This window comes from Misgurnus anguillicaudatus, chromosome 10, assembly GCF_027580225.2.
Source record: "Misgurnus anguillicaudatus chromosome 10, ASM2758022v2, whole genome shotgun sequence".
NCBI lineage: Eukaryota > Metazoa > Chordata > Actinopteri > Cypriniformes > Cobitidae > Misgurnus > Misgurnus anguillicaudatus.
Genome location: NC_073346.2, coordinates 28,562,724 through 28,582,745, shown reverse-complemented (window position 1 = coordinate 28,582,745; position 20,022 = coordinate 28,562,724). Strand labels below are relative to the sequence as shown.

Genomic DNA, 20,022 nt, shown 5'->3' with positions numbered 1-20,022 from the left:
GAGATGGTGCCAGGGGGGCCCCAGTTTTATGACATTTTGTGAAATACATTAATTTATCATGATTTCTGTGTAATTAAACCTAAAAAAATAAGGCTACTAACCAAAAGCACTACTTTTTTGTATAATTTAATTGTTTTTTTTATTTTATTATTAAAATGTTGAGTTTTAGAACAGTTTTTTGTCACAAATTTTCTTTGGGGGGCCGCGAAGGAATGCACACAAGGGGGGCCACACGATGAAAAAGTTTGGGAACCACTGGTCTAGGGGCTTGGCGATATGGTTAAGAAAACCATGCTGTATATAAAGTTAAATGTTAAGTTTCCAAGCTTGTGACAGTTTTTCATTGTAATGATTTTTTAGTCAGAGGAACCATTATTTCAAACCACACAACCATATTGTGTACAGTACCATATTTGCAATGGTATACATAAAATATGTTTTATTATTACTAGTTTTATATTATGAATATGTTTCCATATTTTTAAATGTACTCAAATAATGATAAAAATACAGTACAGGATACAGTTATAATAAACAGTTGTATTTATCTACATTTAAAAATACATTTTAATAATGTTGTCATAGTATAACAAGTGTTTTCATCCCAGACTTTGTTTGTTTTGGATGTGTTTCAGGTGAAATGCTGTAAGTACTGGCCGGATGAGTCAGAGATGTACGGAGACATTAAGATAACGCTGCTGAAGACGGAAACACTGGCAGAGTACACAGTGCGAACATTTGCCCTGGAGCGGGTACGAGACTCTTACTCTACGTGCAAGAATTTTCAATATGCTCTTATTTGGTCTTTTTATTGATAGTGATAGTACAGATAAGACAGGAATTATAGAAAAGAATGAGAAATAGGATTGCAAACAAGACTCCAGCTTGTTTGCACAACATGATCAGCAAAGCTGGTTGATATTGTGCTAAAGACTAAACCAACATGTTTACTTAATTCTATGTGAATTTAATAATATTTGTAGTTTGTGTGATGCAACTCTCTCCAAAACAAAGTCGAAGCTTGATGCCTCTGTGAAGGAGAGTAGAATGATGGGAGTTGTAGTTTTTACCTTATTGCAGATTGGAAATCAATCTAATGCGACTCACAAATTTTGTTCATGAATAATGTACTAAACCCAAATTTTATAACCTTTGTTAAAATGTAAGCCAACAGAGTGGCTTGATAGGAACAACAATATATTACTTCTGCATCCAGCACTGCGCAGATCGATCAGCTTAATTGGTCTGTGCAGCTCTACACGAATCCAACACATCTATAATTTCTACCACATTAAAAGTGGAAACCGAGGATAATGGGACATGACACCATTGACGGTCAACCTACTGTAGGAACACAACACTTTTTAAAACTATAATTTTTTGATTGCAGAAAACATTTGGGATGATGTAAATATGTAAACAAAATCTGTTATACTGTGCTAGTAGTTTTTGACATTTTACATATTGTGCCTTTAAATAAAAAGGTGAAAAGAGCCTGATACCCAGCAAAGGTTCATTGAGCTGCCCGTTTAAGGATTAGAGCTGAACGCTCCCTCACTCTCTGGTACAATATGACATTGCAGGGGCTAAACGTGTGTGTATTTATTTACTAAAATTAGCTCAGTTTAAGCCCCCTGTCCTCATCACTCCTTCAACATCCTTTGATGTGAGTTTTGCATTTTGCAGCTCTGTCAATCAAATACAGAGGATGTGGGTGGATGAAGTGTGTGTTTTACATGTGTGTGTATGTGACATGGTGGGGCAGGTTGCTTCGGATTAGGAAGGCTTTCAATCTGTGTATTCACACAGGTGAGCAATTGGGACACAACTGACAGTTCAGTTTCCTCTCCTTCTGTCATTTCTTGTCTTATCTCTTACGGGGCATAAGCGTTAACACTTGACAGAAGGCTTGTCTGAAGCGTGGCCAACAGCCAATCACAGTGGGCGCAACACATGCTCCGGTCTTTCATAAACGTAATTGGCTGGCTCTGCCTAGGTTATTTGCATAAGGCGATCTGATTGGCTGACGCACACGTTGCCGCTTGATGAATGTTTAACTTATGTGCAAGCAATAGAGACAGAGCGCAGTTATGCAAATTTGAAAACCACGCCCACCGGGGGGAAAACAATCCAACCGTCTCCATTGACTTTGTATTGCGACAGGCCGCCTCCTTGTCATTTCTGGCTTATAACAAAAAACAGAATAATGCCTTAAAGCTGCTGTGTGACAATATGTACAGCTAACAAGCTAAAGAACCCAGAAATAAGTTTTTATAAGCTGTCGAGACGTAAAACCCAGCCTTTAATGAGAAAAAAGTGGATCGCCGACTACGTTTCCCCCTAGTGGACCCAGTTCTACTAAAAGAAGTACTATGTAAAGTTGCCGGTTTCCACTTTTGTGTCTTTAAACGCTCGTTTTTTGGGGTCGACAGCTTATAAAAACGTATTTACACTTATTACAACGTATTACAGATAAAACTTAAAAACTGAATAATGCCTAAAAGCTGCTGTGTGACAAGGTGTACAGCTAACAAGCAAAAAAAAACTGAAATAAGTTTGTATAAGCTGTCGACTTCAAAAAACGAGCGTTTAAAGACACAAAAGTGGAAACAGGCAACTTTTCATAGTACTTATATTAGTAGAACTGCACCCAGTAGGGGGAAACGTAGTCGGCGATCCAGTTTTTTCTCCTTAAAGGCTGGATTTTACGGCTCGACAGTTTATAAAAGCTTATTTCTGGTTTTTTTGACTTGTGAGCTGTATACATTGTCACACAGCAGCTTTTAGGCATATTCTGTTTTTTGTTATAAGCCAGAAATGACAAGGATGCGGCCTCTCGCAATACAAAGTCAATGGAGACGGTTGGATTGTTTTCCCCCCGGTGGGCGTGGTTTTCAGCTTATGACGCGCTGCGCTCTGTCTCTATGGCAGGGAAGCGACGCCGACAGATCAGTTTGGCAACGCATGACGTCACCTATTAAAAGTGAATAGGAAGAGTTAATGCTTACGCCCCTTGTAATCGTACCATTACTGTTCTATTGCATAAAAGTGGGTTGAGATCTTTGATATAAGGGATAATGTATAAGAGTTGCTACTGTATACAGTGTTGGGCACAGTATGCTGTGATTGACCAATCAGAATCAAGCATTCCAGGGAACGTTTTAATTAGCCAATTTTATTTAGTCTGAACATTTTATACCTAATTTAGAAAGAAATGGATAGTATATTTGTTTTTCTTTTAGAGAGGCTACTCTGCCAAACACGAAGTGTGCCAGTTTCACTTTACATCGTGGCCCGAGCATGGAGTCCCGTACCACGCTACTGGTCTGCTAGCCTTCATTCGCCGGGTCAAATCCTCCACACCACCTGATGCAGGGCCTGTGGTGGTTCACTGCAGGTACGGAGCTCCTTATTCAACGTAACACAGTTTGATATGCACTCTGTATGTCACATGCTGTGTGTGTTCATTGTTTAATACATCAGCAGAGCACAGTAAGACTTTGGCCTCACAGTAGACTCTACATTTATCATTTTAAACCCGTGGTCTTTATCAAGAGGTATATGTAGTGAACCATGGTGGTGCATTGATGATATCATGTTTGTACCATGTACTCAAGATTGTTGGTTATAATCAACCCATTCTCACCCCATGGCGTCAATATTTGACGCACTTGACCATGCGTCAATATGTGACGCGGAGGGTTACCTTTCGCGTCATTTTTTGACGAACTGGGGACTTCAATACTATTACGTCCGTTGCATTCTCTTTCCTATTTTCGTACCATTTTTGCGTCGGTTTAGGGTTAGATTTACATAATGACATCCCTACCCAAACCTAACTCTAACCCCAACGCCAGGTGACAACTGTCGTACCTAACTCTAACCCCAACGCCAGGTGACAACTGTTTAATTTCGCGTAATCTAACCCTAAACCGACGCGAAAATGGTAAGAAAATAGGAAAGAGAATGCAACGGACGTAATAGTATTGAAGTCCCCAGTTCGTCAAAAAATGATGCGAAAGGTAACCCTCCGCGTCACATATTGACGCATGGTCAAGTGCGTCAAATATTGACGCCATGGGGTGAGAATGTGTTGTTATAATTGTTATGTACAGAATGTATAAGGTAAACTGTATACAGTATTTTGGATTGTCCCACTTAATTTTAGCTTTCATTTTTAAGTACCGCATACTTACATAAAAAATGAAATCATTACACTCTACCTATTGTGTAAATGTGTGTTATTCAGGATGGATTTAGGGTAAGAAGTGTTTATGGTATATAAGTTTTAGATTGTGTATAGCATATCTCCTCTTTTTGAACTTTTTCAGTGTGGGAGCGGGCAGAACCGGCTGCTATATTGTACTGGATGTAATGTTGGACATGGCTGAATGCGAGGGTGTGGTGGACATCTACAACTGCGTGAAGACCCTCTGCTCTCGCCGTATAAACATGATCCAGACAGAGGTGCAGACACACACAAACGCACATACCCATAATTCCCTGTTCCCAGACAACAGGGCAACAGACTTATCAAATGACACCTTGAATTTGCATAGTCATAAGCTCCGTAGGAGTCGCTATGAATATTCAGGATGTTTAGCCTTGGAATACAGGGAAAACTGTGTTGATAGGCGTGAACACATTGAAATATTCATCTTCGTTGCATCTGTCCGCTCTACGAAGGCATGTGTTTTCGTTTAGATGTGCCAACATTTGCATACACAAACTTTATTATGTAAATCCCTTAGTCATTTGACTGTTTATAACATTAGGAATTATTGACTAGATGCTTTAATTAATTCCATCCAAGTGTTTGCTTATCTAAAGCAATGTATGCTCGATCACAGAGTGCACGCGTTATGTTTACATTGAGGTTAAACAAGTTCTGCTGTTGACCTCTAGATACAATACAGTATATTCAGTATCATTCTTTTTTGCACATAATCTTTTTTGACTTTGTTTTTTATATGATTTGTCCTAGACTCCAATTACATGTGCAGTGGGCTGTCTGATATCAAATATATAGGGGTGGTTTCTTAAACAGGGTTTAGATTAAGCCAGCACTAGACTTTATTTATATTATTTAAATGATTTTTAAAACAAAACAATGGCACTAATATATTTTAAGATTTGTCAGTGCAAACAGTTTTTAGCTTAAACAAGCATTTTAGTCTTGGACTAGACTAAAGCCCTGTCTGGGAAACTGCCCAATAGAGTCTGGTAATGTGGTAAAAATTGCAGTTTAATGCGATATTTATTTGGCCACTGCATTTCGAAAAGACATGTTAGACTAGCAATTTTTCCTTTTATTAGTAAGACAGTTATTAATAGTGTTTCTGCTAAACTGAATCTGTGTTAGAGTTGATAAGTATGAACAATTTCTGTGAATCTCTTTAAAATTCCATTTCAAAGAAGTGATTTATAACTCTAATTCATTTATGTATCATAATATCCATTAATGTCTCCTGTGTGGCATTTATTCATAAGTGTTTTGCTAAAATCAATGCAGATAAAATGTTCTGTGTTTTACAATGCGAGTTAAAAGGATACGCTCAGTTAAAATAGTTCACCAAAATTTTTTAACTTTCATTAAATAAAAAATAATTTTCTCCTCGTCAAATTGTTCCAAACCTGTATGAAGCTCTTTCTGCTAAAATAAATGAAGATATTTTAAAAAATGATAATAAACAAACAGATCTGGGGCACCATTTCTGGAGCATAGTAATATTTGAAGAGTTTAGTTTCAAATAAATCAATTTTGACTAATTTCGGTAAAAATGTGATTTCTAAAGGGACAAGATGAAAACCACATTTTTTTGTTACAAACTTTCACATAGCATCTTTAGGTTATAATAACATTAATAATTAAAATACATAATCCATAGATTTTCCACAAAAATGCTATAAATCTATTGAATCAATATATAAATATAAATTCATATTTGCCATGTTATAAACTGATTAAAAAGAATAAACATTATTGGCATTAATCAAAACACTTACTTTGTCATATCAATAACATTGTCATTGTTGCTGTTATAATTGGTACATCGTCGCTGAACTTTTTTTGACAGCAATCAGCTGTAAAATGTTTTTATTATTGCGTTTTGAAACCAAACTCTTCATTTCTTTCTACTATGGAAGTCAATGGCACCCCAGATCTGCTTAGTTACAAACATTCTTCAAAATATGTATTTAGAAAAACGAATAAATTGATACAGGTTTGGAACAGCTTGTGGGTGAGTAAATAATGACAAAATGTTAATTTTTCAGTGAACTATCCCTTTAATAATGACATTTTTTCCTTTATTTAGTTAAACTGTTTTGACTCTTTATGTAGGAGCAGTACATATTCATTCATGATGCGATTCTGGAGGCGTGTCTGTGCGGGGAGACGGCCATCCCGGTGAATGAGTTCGCTCTGGCTTATAAAGAGATGCTGAGAGTGGATTCTCAGAGCAACTCCTCACAGCTCCGAGAAGAGTTCCAGGTCTTTAAATCTCTTTGTTTTAAGTGAAACGTATATGGGTGATTCTCACGAAAACTTGGTTTTAAAAATGTCAAGCATGAAAATGTAAAAATTGCTTAAATTTACTTTTTTTTCCCACCAGACATTGAAAAACAAAGTCTGGAGTAAATGGGAGCATTAATTTAAAAACTTTTACTTATCATTTAACACTTTTTGTAACATAATTTTAAAAATTAGTCCTAAAAAATCTTACCTGGTCGCCATCTTGAAGTAACTGGTCCATGTGCTTGGTCACTCAAAATCAAACTTTATTAAAATTCTGTATGTGTGCTTAAACTGTTCTCAAAAAGTGTTGCGGAGGATGAGAACATCAGGCATGGACACATAATTTTCCTAATTTTTCTTTATTATTATTATACATGAATATTCAGTAAATATTTTTTCTGTCATCTAAAGTAGTCTAGCAAAACATCCATTTATTTTTTTTTCTCAATATTTTTGTGTTAATTTGATTAAATTACAACATAACGCATGTTCAAACACAGCCGGACACATTGTGGTAATGAGAATTTCAGCAGAAAATGAGATAACATTATAAATTCTTATGTTGAAATCACACATTGTGCAAGGTAGAACACAGTATTGTGTTAATTCTGATGCTTTTTAATGTTACTATATTACACATTTTAAAGCTAAAATCATTAGTGCCGTGGTGTTTCAATGGTTTCGTGAGAATCACCCATATAGTGTTTACATGTTATTAGTGTGAAATGACATGGTATGGCAAATCTGTTTTATGTACACTGTCAGAAAAAAGGCACAAAATCTGTCACTAGGACGGTACCCTTTAAAAATTCCTAATATGTACCATTTAAGTACAGTTATGTACCAATATGTACTTTTAAGGTAGTAATATGTACAAAAAGGTGTATGTTTTGAAAGGGTAACGCCCCGTGATATAGATGTACCTCTGCTCATTATGAAGTGTGTACTGTATCCCTGCTCCACATAACTAAAATCTTCTGACTGGTTGTGATTGTGTCATGTCATGCAGCAATCTCACATTCAATATAAGTAGAGAAATTGGTTGTCACTGAAAAGTTTTTTTGTTGTTGTTGGTAAAGATATAATGTTGGAAACTGACTTAAATAAGATACAGTTTTAGCTCTGACATCTTCCAAAAAGCCAGCGTTACATCATAATAAAATAAAAAATGCAACTCACAACTAAATTACAGTATGCTACAACTAAAAAAATGTGTTTCCTGATATTGTTTAGTTGTGGTTTAAGCCAACTTACTCAACATTGATATATATGCTTAGTGACAGAATTGTAGTTGGTGATATTTTAAGTAGGAAAGTTAACGTTTATTTAAGGATATGATCTCTTCAAATGATTACCAATTTACTGTAAAGTTTTATGGTTATATAAAATCATCTTCACACGCAGAATCATTATGTGAGTATTTCCATAATGATTCCTTTCTGCAAAGTCACTACACAGTTTTCATAACAGATAATATTTTGTTGCAGCGTATCTTTGAACGCAGTCTGAGCAAAGAGAGAATAAACGGGTTCAATAAAGCTATAATTCAATGCTCAAGCTACTCGAAGGAGCAAAACAAGGCTGGCAGCAGCAGTCAAACAAGACACTGAACCGCACACAGTGAGACACAAACATTGTGCCATAGATTAATGATCTAGACTGTGAAATGAATGTATTCAACAGAGACTTACTGTATGGCTAGATATTCGGAGGACGTTTGATAAATGGTTTTGACTCTGAACAGAAGATGCCTGCAGTATACCTACACATTAACCAGTTTGTCAAAACCCAACTCAATGTATGTTTTCTATATAATGTAAAGAATAGTCTGTGATATTTTTAATATTCTCTGAGTAAGGCCTTTTGTCCAATATTTAAATCAGTAATTAAAATCAAACTTTGATACTCCCAATCTCAAAATTAGATTATAAACTTAAGCCAGGATTTCACAGAGAGGATCACATATAAAACCTCTCCACAAAATAATATATAATTTTGGAAACAATGGTACAAAAGATGTCACTGAGGCAGTACCCTTACAAAAAATACCCTGTTGTACCCAAAGAGTCCATATAAATACCTCATTTTGGTATAAATATTGTATACATATCTGTACCTAAATGGTATATATTAGGTCCTTTAAACTGTAGCATCCCAGTGACAGCTTTTGTACCTTTCTTTGTGAGAGTATATTGAAACTTAAACCCAGTAAGGTATTAATTAGGTTATTGATTACCAAGTGGAAAATATATATATTTTGTTTTATATTAAAGATATTGGGTCTCATTCACGCACAAATTTGTCTGTGTGATGTGTGTAAGGATGTTTTCATGAACAAATTGTGATTAATCAAAAACGTTTGTATTAAAATGTCTTCTAAATGTTTGCAAAATTTCAAGAAAACCTAAAACCACTCGTACGCAATAATCAAACACTAGGCTATAATTATAACGTGTATGATAATGTTTATATATACAATTTAAGTGATTATATTTTATATTATAATATTTTCTGTATTATACATTATTATACATGATCTATATTATTATTATATGCATTATGTTATACATTATTATAGCCTACTCATTTTTACTAGAAGATGCACGTAATGACAAATCTTCACGCTTTCCTTCCTCACTTTTTAAATCTCTGAAAGCGTCTGCTTAATGCCTTATGTAAACATTATGTAAATGTAATGAGAAGTCCAAACGTCAATCACTTGATCTCCAGTCTGTTTTATTTTAGATACAGACGCGCATCTCTGTCATATTAATTAAATGTCATATTTGTTAACACATTCAATACTTATTTAATGTTACTCCGTGGACAGCACTGGCTTCCTTCAGCGACAGCAAAACCTCCCAAATAAAAAATGCAAAGCAAAACGGAACTTATCCGATAATAAATATGATCATAGATTTCTTTTCAAGCTTTTTTGCTCCTATGACAAACTACTCTCAAATTTTCTGTGGACCAGCGCTGTGCAAAGCCTTTATATGGAGCTGGTTTGGGCGTGTTTTATGCAAATTACCACCTTGTGCACGCAGAACACTCCAAATTCACTAACGTAAGAACAAGTATAAGAATTGTTGTGAATTAGGCAAAATGTTTTCGTGAGAAGTTGAAGTGTGCGTATAAAGTTAAAGTGTGCGTACGAAAAGTGTATGCAATTAGTAGTGAATGAGACCCATTGCCTCCTATAGCTTGAATGTTGTTACATTTAGATTCTAGCTGCTTTTCTAAAAAAATAGTTTGGGTTGAGTTGAAGGCTATCATAAGTAGACACTGTTCTGAAGGATCTAAAGTAGTTATTGTTTTATCAGTAAGCCAAACATAAATAATGAAAAGTCTAATAATAATGCATTGTATGTAGCGGCTTACATTGATTGTCCATTGGGAACAACCTGTTCTTTCTGAACTGTAGTCGGCCATGTTTTACTTTGCCTCAGTTGCACAGGGAGTAAAAGGCCGGTGAAGTTTATTTAATAAAAGATGGACGACTCCACGTGTTACTGAGAATTCCTTTATTGATTCACAGGGAGGCAGACTGAACTATCCTTGCTCTCCTGCACTTACCTCCACACTGAATTTTTCGGACTTGTAATGCGTTAATTGCAAACGATTTCTCGCTGAGCGGCTTAGTAATAGAAGCGTATAAAGGCGGATTTGGATTAAAGCATGTAGATTGTGTTATGGCTATTAAGTCAGATTATTTTATAGATTTGTGGTTATTTATTCTTTTAGCTGTACTAGACATCAGCAAATGTCTTCTTTAGCTTTTGGTATGGTATGAATATTTCTGCTGTATTTGGAAAGATCTTCTGTGAGAAACTGTGTTCATTTATGATGTTGTTTTTTTTTATATGTATTTAGCAATGACAGTAACTACATGGACGAGTGGCTTTAAATGCTTTTTAAAACTGAACTTACAAGCTGCTGTCAGATCAAGGATACATCTGCATTCACCCAGTACAAAATATTGTTTATGCAAAATACCTAGATATGCACAGTTATGCCGGTAAAAATTCCTTCTTAAATGTTGTTTTTTTACTTTTTGTCACTATCTGCTGCCTTTACATTATATTACCTTGAAATAAAACAAGATATTTAATGAGAAAACGTAAAGCAAGGCTTCTTATCCATTGCAAATTGATTGAATATTTAAAGGGGCCATGGCATAAAAATCTGACTTTTCCATGTTTAAGTGCTATAATTGGGTTCCCAGTGCTTCTATCAACTTAGAAAATGTGAAAAAGATCAACCCAGTAACTTAGTTTTGGTTAACCAGCATGTAAAAAATGTGGTCATTAAAATTTGGCTCTCCTTGTGATGTCATAAGGAGATTTTATTATAAAAATACCGCCCCTTAATTTGCACTATCCAACCACGGCACAGACATTCAGTGCAGAGAGAAAGAGAGAGAGAGAGAGAAATAATTCACAGCACAATTTAGTTTCAATTGCAACAAACTACCATCGTTGTGATCAGTGTTTGCATTTCATCAGCTAATTTGCATTTTAAAGGACACACCCAAAATGGTACATTTTTGCACACACCTTCAAAGTGGCAATTTTAACCTGCTATAATAAATTATCTATATGGTATTTTGAGCTAAAACTTCACGTATGTACTCTGGGGACACCAAAGATTTATTTGACATCTTAAAAAATTATTGTGACATGTCCCCTTTAAAAGTGGGCATGGCCATAAAGTTTCCACATTGTCAGCTGTTTGACCACAAAGTTGTCAATAAAGCCTCAAGTACTCCTAATTCAGCGGTTTATCATCAATTTTTTTCATACTGTCCCTCTTTTTCAGACGCTAAACTCTGTCACACCTCATCTGGACGTTGAGGAGTGCAGTATTGCCCTTTTACCGCGAAATCGGGAGAAGAACCGCAGCATGGACGTTCTCCCTCCGGACCGCGCTTTGGCTTTTCTGGTGACAACTGAGGGCGAGAGCAACAACTACATCAATGCTGCGCTGATGGACAGTTTCCACCGCCCCGCTGCCTTCATAGTGACCCCTCATCCGCTGCCCGGCACGACCTCTGACTTCTGGAGACTGGTGTTTGACTATGGATGCACCTCTGTGGTTATGCTGAATCAGCTGAACCAGTCCAACTCTGCTTGGGTGAGCATCCGCACATCCAAGAGGACGTCTTTATCAGTGTTTTTTAACTGCGTGTCCTTTGAAGTTGTTTAGGCTATTTTGTCCCCTGCTTCTCTTAATCTCTCTCTGAAATGTTTTATATTCATAAGCCAATACTCAAGTCTCATTTACATACGACTTCCTTTCGAGTTGCCAAGTGGCGTTCCGCCTCTGAAAAGCCTGATGCGCTAACGTGTCGCTGGTTACTCGGCATCACTCTCGCAGTCCCTCGGTTCATTTTTCTCCGTGTGGTGGATTAACGTCTCTCTCGTCCTGTCATTTTCTCTTTCTCTCTCTTCTTCATTCGCTTGATTGCTCTCCGCGGCCCATGAGTATTAATATTTATCACCTCGCTCGCCGGGCTGTCATTAATGTTCTTCCACTGTCTCTGCCGGTATAATTTCTGCCCAGTTCAGTAGCGCTACGTTGTTTCAGATGTGTGGATGTCAAATTTCAGCATTCTAGAGGAATTTTGAGAGGAATCAAAATATTGATTTGCTGTTTTGGGTGTCAGATACATTTTGTGAAATTCTATGTTTGTTTGTTTTTTGATAGCGATCATATCGATGGTTTTGTATGTTTGCTTTTTCGTTTTGGATTTTTTGAATTGTCCTCTTGGTGTACTGGTTGTTTTACGAAGCATTCATATTCAATTAGCTTAACCAGTTAACAGAAGGTAAACCTATAGGTTAAATGTCCTATATAAGTAGAATCCTTTTGCCTTTTTCTCTTGACCCATATTTGCTCCAATACATTTTTCCTCCAGAACCCCTTTGTCTTTAGAGACTATGCGTATTCAGAACCCATTTGCTTCTTTGTCTCAAACTCTTCTTTAAAGTAAAAAAAATAATAATAAAATAAAACCATATGTAGAAAAAGCACTTTCTTGATAGACAACTGACCTTCAAGAATCTTCTTCATCCATATATAAATGCCAGATGGTCATAAAGACCTTGTAATGCTCAGTTATGGTTTCTCATTGCACTTATTTCTCTCTCTCTCTCTCTCTCTCTCTCTCTCTCTCTCTCTCTCTCTCTCTCTCTCTCTCGCTCTCTCTCCAGCCTTGTGTGCAGTACTGGCCTGAACCAGGTCTTCAGCAATATGGTCCTATGCAAGTGGAGTTTCTGTCCATGTCTGCAGATGAGGACATCATTACCCGTCTCTTTCGGGTCAAAAACGTGACACGAGTGAGTTTCATCATAAGTTCAGTAATATATTTTATTTAAAGGTGCCATAGAATCAAAAACTGTATTTACCTTGACATAGATATATAATAAGAGTTCTGTACATGGTAATGACATATCATGATCCTCAACACTATTGCTTCCTCCTTATGTAAAACTCATGCATGCAAAAGACCACAAAAAAAGAGGCAAATCTCAACATACCTGTAACACAGACTGTGATGTTACAGTCGGGATGTACACCTCCAGCATTAAATTACTGCTGAGCTAGTGGAAAAATGTTTATGCTATATGTTAAAGGGACACTCCACTTTTTTGAAAATTTTCCAGCTCCCCTAGAGTTAAATATTATATTTTTACCATTTTGGAATCTGTTCAGCTGATCTCTGGGTCTGGCACTACCATTTTTAGCATAGCTTAGCATAATTCATTGAATCTGATTAGACCATTAGCATCACGCTAAAAATAACCAAAGAATTTCCATATTTTTCCTATTTAAAACTTGACTCTTCTGTAGTTACATCGTGTACTAAGACCGACAGAAAAATAAAAGTTGCAAATTTTTAGGCCGTTATGGCTAGGAACTATACTCTCATTCTGGCGTAATAATCAAGGACTTTGCTGCCGTAACATGGCCATGTTAAAGCAGCAAAGTCCTTGATTATTACGCCAGAATGAGAGTATAGTTCCTAGCCATATCTGCCTACAAAATCGAAACTTTAAATTTTCTGTCGGTCTTAGTACACAATGTACCTACAGAAGAGTCAAGTTTTAAATAGGAAAATATGGAAACTCGTTTGGGTTTCTTTGCGCGATGCTATTGGTCTAATCAGATTCAATGGATTATGCTTAGCTGCTAAAAGTGGTAGCGCCAGACTCGGAGATCACCTGAATGGATTCCAAAATGGTAAAAATCAAATGTTGAACTCTAGGGAGCTGGAAAATTAGCATATTTAAAAAAGTGGAGTGTCCCCCTTAATTAACATTTAGGCTAAAGTTCTACATTTTGCAGATCCATACTGAAAAACACGAATAAACTTTCCACTCAAAAGATTTCCAAACAATTGTTTTTTCCTCAAAGTCTGTATCTTCAGCCTCAAACACAGACTCAAACATATAAAGTTTGTTTGCTGTGAGCTACTGCCACAAGCCGCACTGTGAAACAGCCAATCAGAGCAGAGCACAACATTATTATTCATGACCCTTCCAAATAAGGTAAAAACAGGCCATGTCCTTCTAGGGACAAATCCTAGGGTTGTAAATGGACATGTAAATCCGTTTCTGGGTGAACTTTTGCACTTAAAGTCACATACCTTCTATGGAGATAGATTTAACATATTGTATCAATGCATTCTATTGCACCTTTAATATATATTTTATATAGTGTAGCATACAATATTAATGTATATATCGGTGTCACTCCAGTAGCCCTAAGAATTTTAATCAGTTTAATCGTGATTGTTTTTGTAAAACAATTAGTAAAATTGCCTCAATTCAGCAATTATGTAAAATGACACTATACAGTAACATTGAAAGTAAGAATTACTGGCTCATTCCCTATGGGTCATTAAAGGTATATGTTAGGTATATAGAGCTATCCAGCTGTGCTAAATGAGCCCCCTGATTTTCTTTTTAAAAATACCAAGATTCTGTGTAATTTCCTTATAAACCCACCTCAGGGATTTTATGATATTCTCTCAGAATACATTTTCATATCTTGAAGCAGGTTTGTCATTATTGTCTGGCATTTAACAGTAAGCTTAATGCCACAAGGTTAAAAAGTGTGGCTTTTATGCAGCTTTCAATGTCTTTTTCGGTTGCCTTTATATTACACCGATGGCCATTATGCTACAGTATGTTAAATTCAGATCACAGTTTAATAGGAGTACGAGGTAAAGTGGTGGTGTAATAAATAGAGTTTGTCATTCCAATATATTTTGTCAGCCAAAGCTGTAAGACCAATCAAAGAGCATAGAAAAAGCTATTTCCATTTTCATACCATCAGCACATGACACTTCACACTGCAAGACGAGGACAGATGGTGAAATAAGTTGTCATGTGGCTGTAAATGTGAAATATGCATTAATGAGCATGCCACACAAGGTCTCGCAATTTCCTCCTTGTCATTAGTGTACAGTGCACATTTATCTGTGTGAATGTTAGATGACAGGTGCTTTTTTCTATTAGATGTAGGCATAAATGTGGATTTCTGTGAATGTGGGAGCATTTGAAAGCTTTGATGTGCCGTGGGCCTGTGGTACATGAGGCATTTGACATTGTTGGGACTACAGAGTTTATGATGCATGCAGTTGGTGTACAAATGAAGAGTTTGGTTCCAAAACACAATAAATCCATTTTGACTAATTTCGGTAAAAACGTGTTTTCTATACCAAGAAAGTGACAAGATGAAAACCACTATATTATGTTACAAACTTTCACATAGCATCTTTAGGTTATAAAAACATAAAAAATTCAAATCCATAATTAGATTTTCAAAGATTTATTTTAAAAGCGTATTTTTTTCACAAAATGCAATAAATCCATGACAAGTTTTTTTCAAAATGCTATAAATCTATTGAATCAAAATATAAATGTTCATTCAACTTTGCCATTTTATATTCATGTAGTTGACTAGTGGTATACACTGATTAAAAAAAAAACATTAACGGCATTAATCAAAACACTTACTTTGTCATATTAAGAACACTGTCATTGAAAAAAATTTTGTTTACATTTCTTATCCCCTTATGTCGCTAGTTAACATACTCAATGGATTTTTTTCAAAACAACCCATCATTTTTCAAATATCGTCCTTTACCAAATGGTTGATATGTCACCTAAAGGAATTCATACACATACTATGGAAATTAGAAAATATGAACTATAATACAATTTTTGTACAAATATAATTAAAATAAAATAGTTTTGTATATTAAATCGTCTTTATTTATTGAAATATAAACTATTAAAATATTTCATGTTTTCATTTTAACATGGGAAATATATTTTTTTAACAATAAATTAACAAAAATAAAGACATTACATTCTTTCTGCATTCAAAACCTAAAATAAAAGAAGGCAAAAGATAGTAATACAATGGCATTTTAGGCTTTTATGATTCAAGAATTTTTATTATTTTTTAGATAAATGAACATTTCTTTGTAAACCAGCAATGCTGTGTAGAGTAAGCCAACATTAGAAACAATCCTTCAAACAATATAAAACATAATTTAAGAAGTAATTTCTGATAATTAATCAGTAATCATGATTTCCATACATTAATTATATGAATTCATTATATTTATTTAAAAAATATATCCAGAAGTGGCAAAAAATACATACTTAAGAAATTATCTCAATATATTCAATAAGAAATAACAATACCTGTGTCATATTCATAGCTGTGAATGATCAGAAATTTATATTTCTCAGCAAATAGTACATTCTGACTGCAGAAATGGATGATCTGAAAACATGACCTTTTTTACATTTACCATAAAGTAAAAAAAAATACTGTCTGGTTGCGCACGTTTTTGAAAAATTATTAAAAACCTACAAAAGTTTTTTGATGGCACCAGTAACATAATTTTATAAAGTTAGAGCTCATATTACAGTGTAATATGTCAAAAAAATATGCTTTCCTGGCAAAATTTAGGAAGAACAGTTCACATGGCAGGAGTGATTTCTTTCTCTCTGAAATTCGTCTAAGAAGATGTGTTGTGACAAGTGCTGTTGATTGACACATTGACATCTAGATGATTTTTTGGGCATAACATAGCTCAACCAAATAATAGAGATGGCTCAATCAGCTTAAGTTAAGTACTCCTCTCAATAAAATATAGGGACTCAAAATGTGCTCAACCATTTGGTCGAGTAAAGATGCTCAACTGTGGTCACCTTATTCATATCTTCCAGCAACCCTGAGGGCAGTTTTGGGGCGCGCCTTCGAGCTGCATATTAATTCCACCTGCATTACAAGCCAAACCAGCCATGTATCTAGTGTTTTTCTGTCCCACCCCGAGTGAAAATCTTTCTCAGCAGACTCATTTATCACAACTTAAACAGTGCTGACTTGGCACCGCTGAGTTCCCGGCACGGAGCACAGTCGTGCCCTACTGTACACGTACGAAAGCAAACCTGGTGATGCATCACTGATCGTGACCTTTCCTTTTTCCTCCGTCTCATCCCTGTGAAGCTGCAGGAAGGTCAGCTGGTTGTGTGCCAGTTTCAGTTCCTGCGCTGGTCTGCATATCGTGATGTGCCTGACTCGAAGAAGGCCTTCCTGAACCTGCTGGCCAGTGTGCAGAAGTGGCAGAGGGAATGTGGGGAAGGTCGTACCGTGGTTCACTGCCTGTGAGTAACATTACAAAAGTCTTAACACATCTACAATATAACTAATTCTTATGTTGAGTTTGTTCTCTTTATTTGTTCTTTGTGGCATATTTTGCTGTATAAGACTGTGCTGTGATGCAAACAGCATTTATTTTTTGCTTGCACAGAGAGAGATGTATGTGCTTGGTGTAGCAGGTGCACCAGCATTCTTCATCAGGAGCACAGGTAGTACATGCCCAAGTGTCTTTTAAAAAAGTACACTACTTAAATGATTATTTTTATTGCACTAGGGTGCACTTTCTTTACTTTTGCACGACTATGGTTTCTTTATGCACTGTGGTGCTGTGAAATCAGGCTTTCAAAGTTTCCTTGATATCAGTAGGTACAAAGTCTCCTGCGCAGACATTTCTCAGAGAAATACTTCTGTTATTTTATTGTCAAATAGTGACTGCAGTCGTGTCCTTGAACCACACCAATGTTATCTGCATCTGCCACGACCCATATCTCTGTTTGCCAGTGTGCCAGACACGAGATAATGACATGCAAAACAATGCATCCCCGTGTACCTTCACAAACAAATACACACACAAAAATAAAATAAAATAATATTACATAAAGGTAAAGGTCTTTCTCTGTCACCGTCCTATAACAAAGTCATTTCTAAACTGAAAGTTAACTTATACCCAGCGTGAGAAGCCAGAGTCAATGATCCTGGTCTAGGTGTTAACATGGTTGTTATCCCGTTAACCGCACACTTCTTCTCCCCCGTGGCTCCGTCTCTCCTCTTGCCCACGAGGCGTCTCATCTCGAACCCCAGGCACGACTTCTCTTCCCATCGCCTCCCAGAAGCACATCACTCAGGGCTGTCACACAGTGTTACCAACCACAGGCAGAGCGAAGAGATTATGGAGATGAAATCAATTATGCTTTAATACAGAACAGCGCGGGCCTTTCTCTGCACTAAATCCAGAGCTGCCAAAGCACTGACTGCGATTGATTATCTCGGCATCGCCTCATCTAGACGCCGGCGTCGAGCCGTACGCATACATAGCAGAAAACCTTTGGGATCTTCAGGAGCTTTTTGTATGCTGCCTGTGCGGGCTGGTTTGATAATAACTGGATGTGTGAAATTTCCGTTTAGGAGCGAGTTGTGAATACATTTCTGCCGCTGTGCTCAATTGTTATGTTTTCTCGGCTTGTGATAAGTGGGTTTTGTTATATTTGTGTTTGTGTAGGAACGGTGGAGGTCGCAGTGGAATGTACTCTGCCACTAACATCCTGATGGAAATGATAGAATACCAGAACATGGTGGATGTCTTCTATGCCGTCAAGACCCTGCGTAACGCTAAGCCCAACATGGTGGAGACACTGGTAGGTACAATGGTTATGAAAAACAGACAGACAGACAGACATATAGACATAGATGTATAGATAAAGACATAAAGATGGATGGATGGATGGATGGATGGATGGATAGACATAGACAAATAGACATACACATGTAGATATATAGATAGATAGACAGACAGACAGATATAGACATAGATGTATAGATATAGACATAGATATAGACATAAAGACAGGAAGCTAGATAGATAGACAGACAGATAGACATAGACACATATAAATACACATATGGTCATACACAAATAGATATAGATATATAGAAAGACACACAGACAGATAGATAGACATAGAGACATAAGCCGTTTCTCAATGTCAAGGATACTTCCTTGGCAGGACTAGTCCTTACAAGTCACTTCCTTCAGAGGCTAGGCAAGGCTCCTTTTAAGCATTCGGAGAACACGATAAATGGAACAGGCTAACAAGTGCAAGTCATTACGTCATTGCGTGATTGAAAGGTGTGCTATTGGTGCTGTGCGCATAGGATTGTGGGTGATTTCAGCGCATGAAGAGCGCAAAGGATACAAATATGCATCCTTTTCTGTATATGGGATATTTCTCGAACGAAGTCCTTGGCTGGAATTTCGAGGATCCTCGACATTGGAACAGTCCTTCGACGGACGTCGATGACGTAGCATCCTCGAAATTCTAGCTTCCGAGGATCCTTCCTTGACATTGAGAAACGGCTATAGACATAGAGACATAGACATAGAGACATAGACGTATAGATATAGACATAAAGACAGAATGATAGATAGACAAACAGACAGACAGACAAATAGACAAAGACATAAAGATAGAAAGATAGATGAATAGATAGACATAGACATAGACATACACATATAGATAGATAGACAGACAGACAGACAGAACACCGGACAGACATTGACACATAGACATACACATATGGACATATATATATATATATATATATATAGTCAAAAATATCGATTCATCAATGCATTGCAATTATTTGTTCCTCAATTCAATATCGATTCATCAAATCCTATGAATCGATTCAGCCTACCGGCCAGTGGCGGCGCTCTGGGTGGGCAACACTCTAGCGCCCGCTCCACGAGGTAATTTGATCCGGCCCTTTATGTAGTCTGTGAAAAAGACATCTCTAGAATAAATAAATGTAGAATTAAAATAAATGTAGTTGGACAACGGGCCCTACAGTTACGAGTTGATGAGCGTGCATCTGTTACAGCATGAGATGCAGAGCGCGCGTCACGTGACTGGCGCGAGCAGCTGTCTCACGTGTTTATATTCGCGCTTTGGTCTACCGCGAGCCACTCGCGCCCGCATATCAAGACGCGACAGTGGTGAGACCACGGACTCTATGGCTGTTTTAACTCCTTGTATTTCCATATACATTAATATGTCGGCTCAATGATGACTTGCTTATCCACAATGACATTAGATGTCTTAATA

The 20,022-nt window shown here is 36.6% G+C and overlaps 1 protein-coding gene across 1 annotated transcript in view; it reads left to right on the top strand.

Annotated features, from left to right (window-relative positions):
* ptprub (protein tyrosine phosphatase receptor type Ub) overlaps positions 1-20,022 on the top strand; it is a 269,588-nt gene that overhangs the window by 245,194 nt on the left and 4,372 nt on the right. The window contains exons 23-30 of the mRNA XM_073872305.1: positions 636-752; positions 3,243-3,397; positions 4,332-4,467; positions 6,344-6,493; positions 11,336-11,650; positions 12,730-12,855; positions 17,048-17,205; positions 18,420-18,555. Of these exons, the coding sequence (XP_073728406.1) occupies positions 636-752; positions 3,243-3,397; positions 4,332-4,467; positions 6,344-6,493; positions 11,336-11,650; positions 12,730-12,855; positions 17,048-17,205; positions 18,420-18,555 (1,293 nt within the window). The remainder of the gene's footprint in view (positions 1-635; positions 753-3,242; positions 3,398-4,331; positions 4,468-6,343; positions 6,494-11,335; positions 11,651-12,729; positions 12,856-17,047; positions 17,206-18,419; positions 18,556-20,022) is intronic.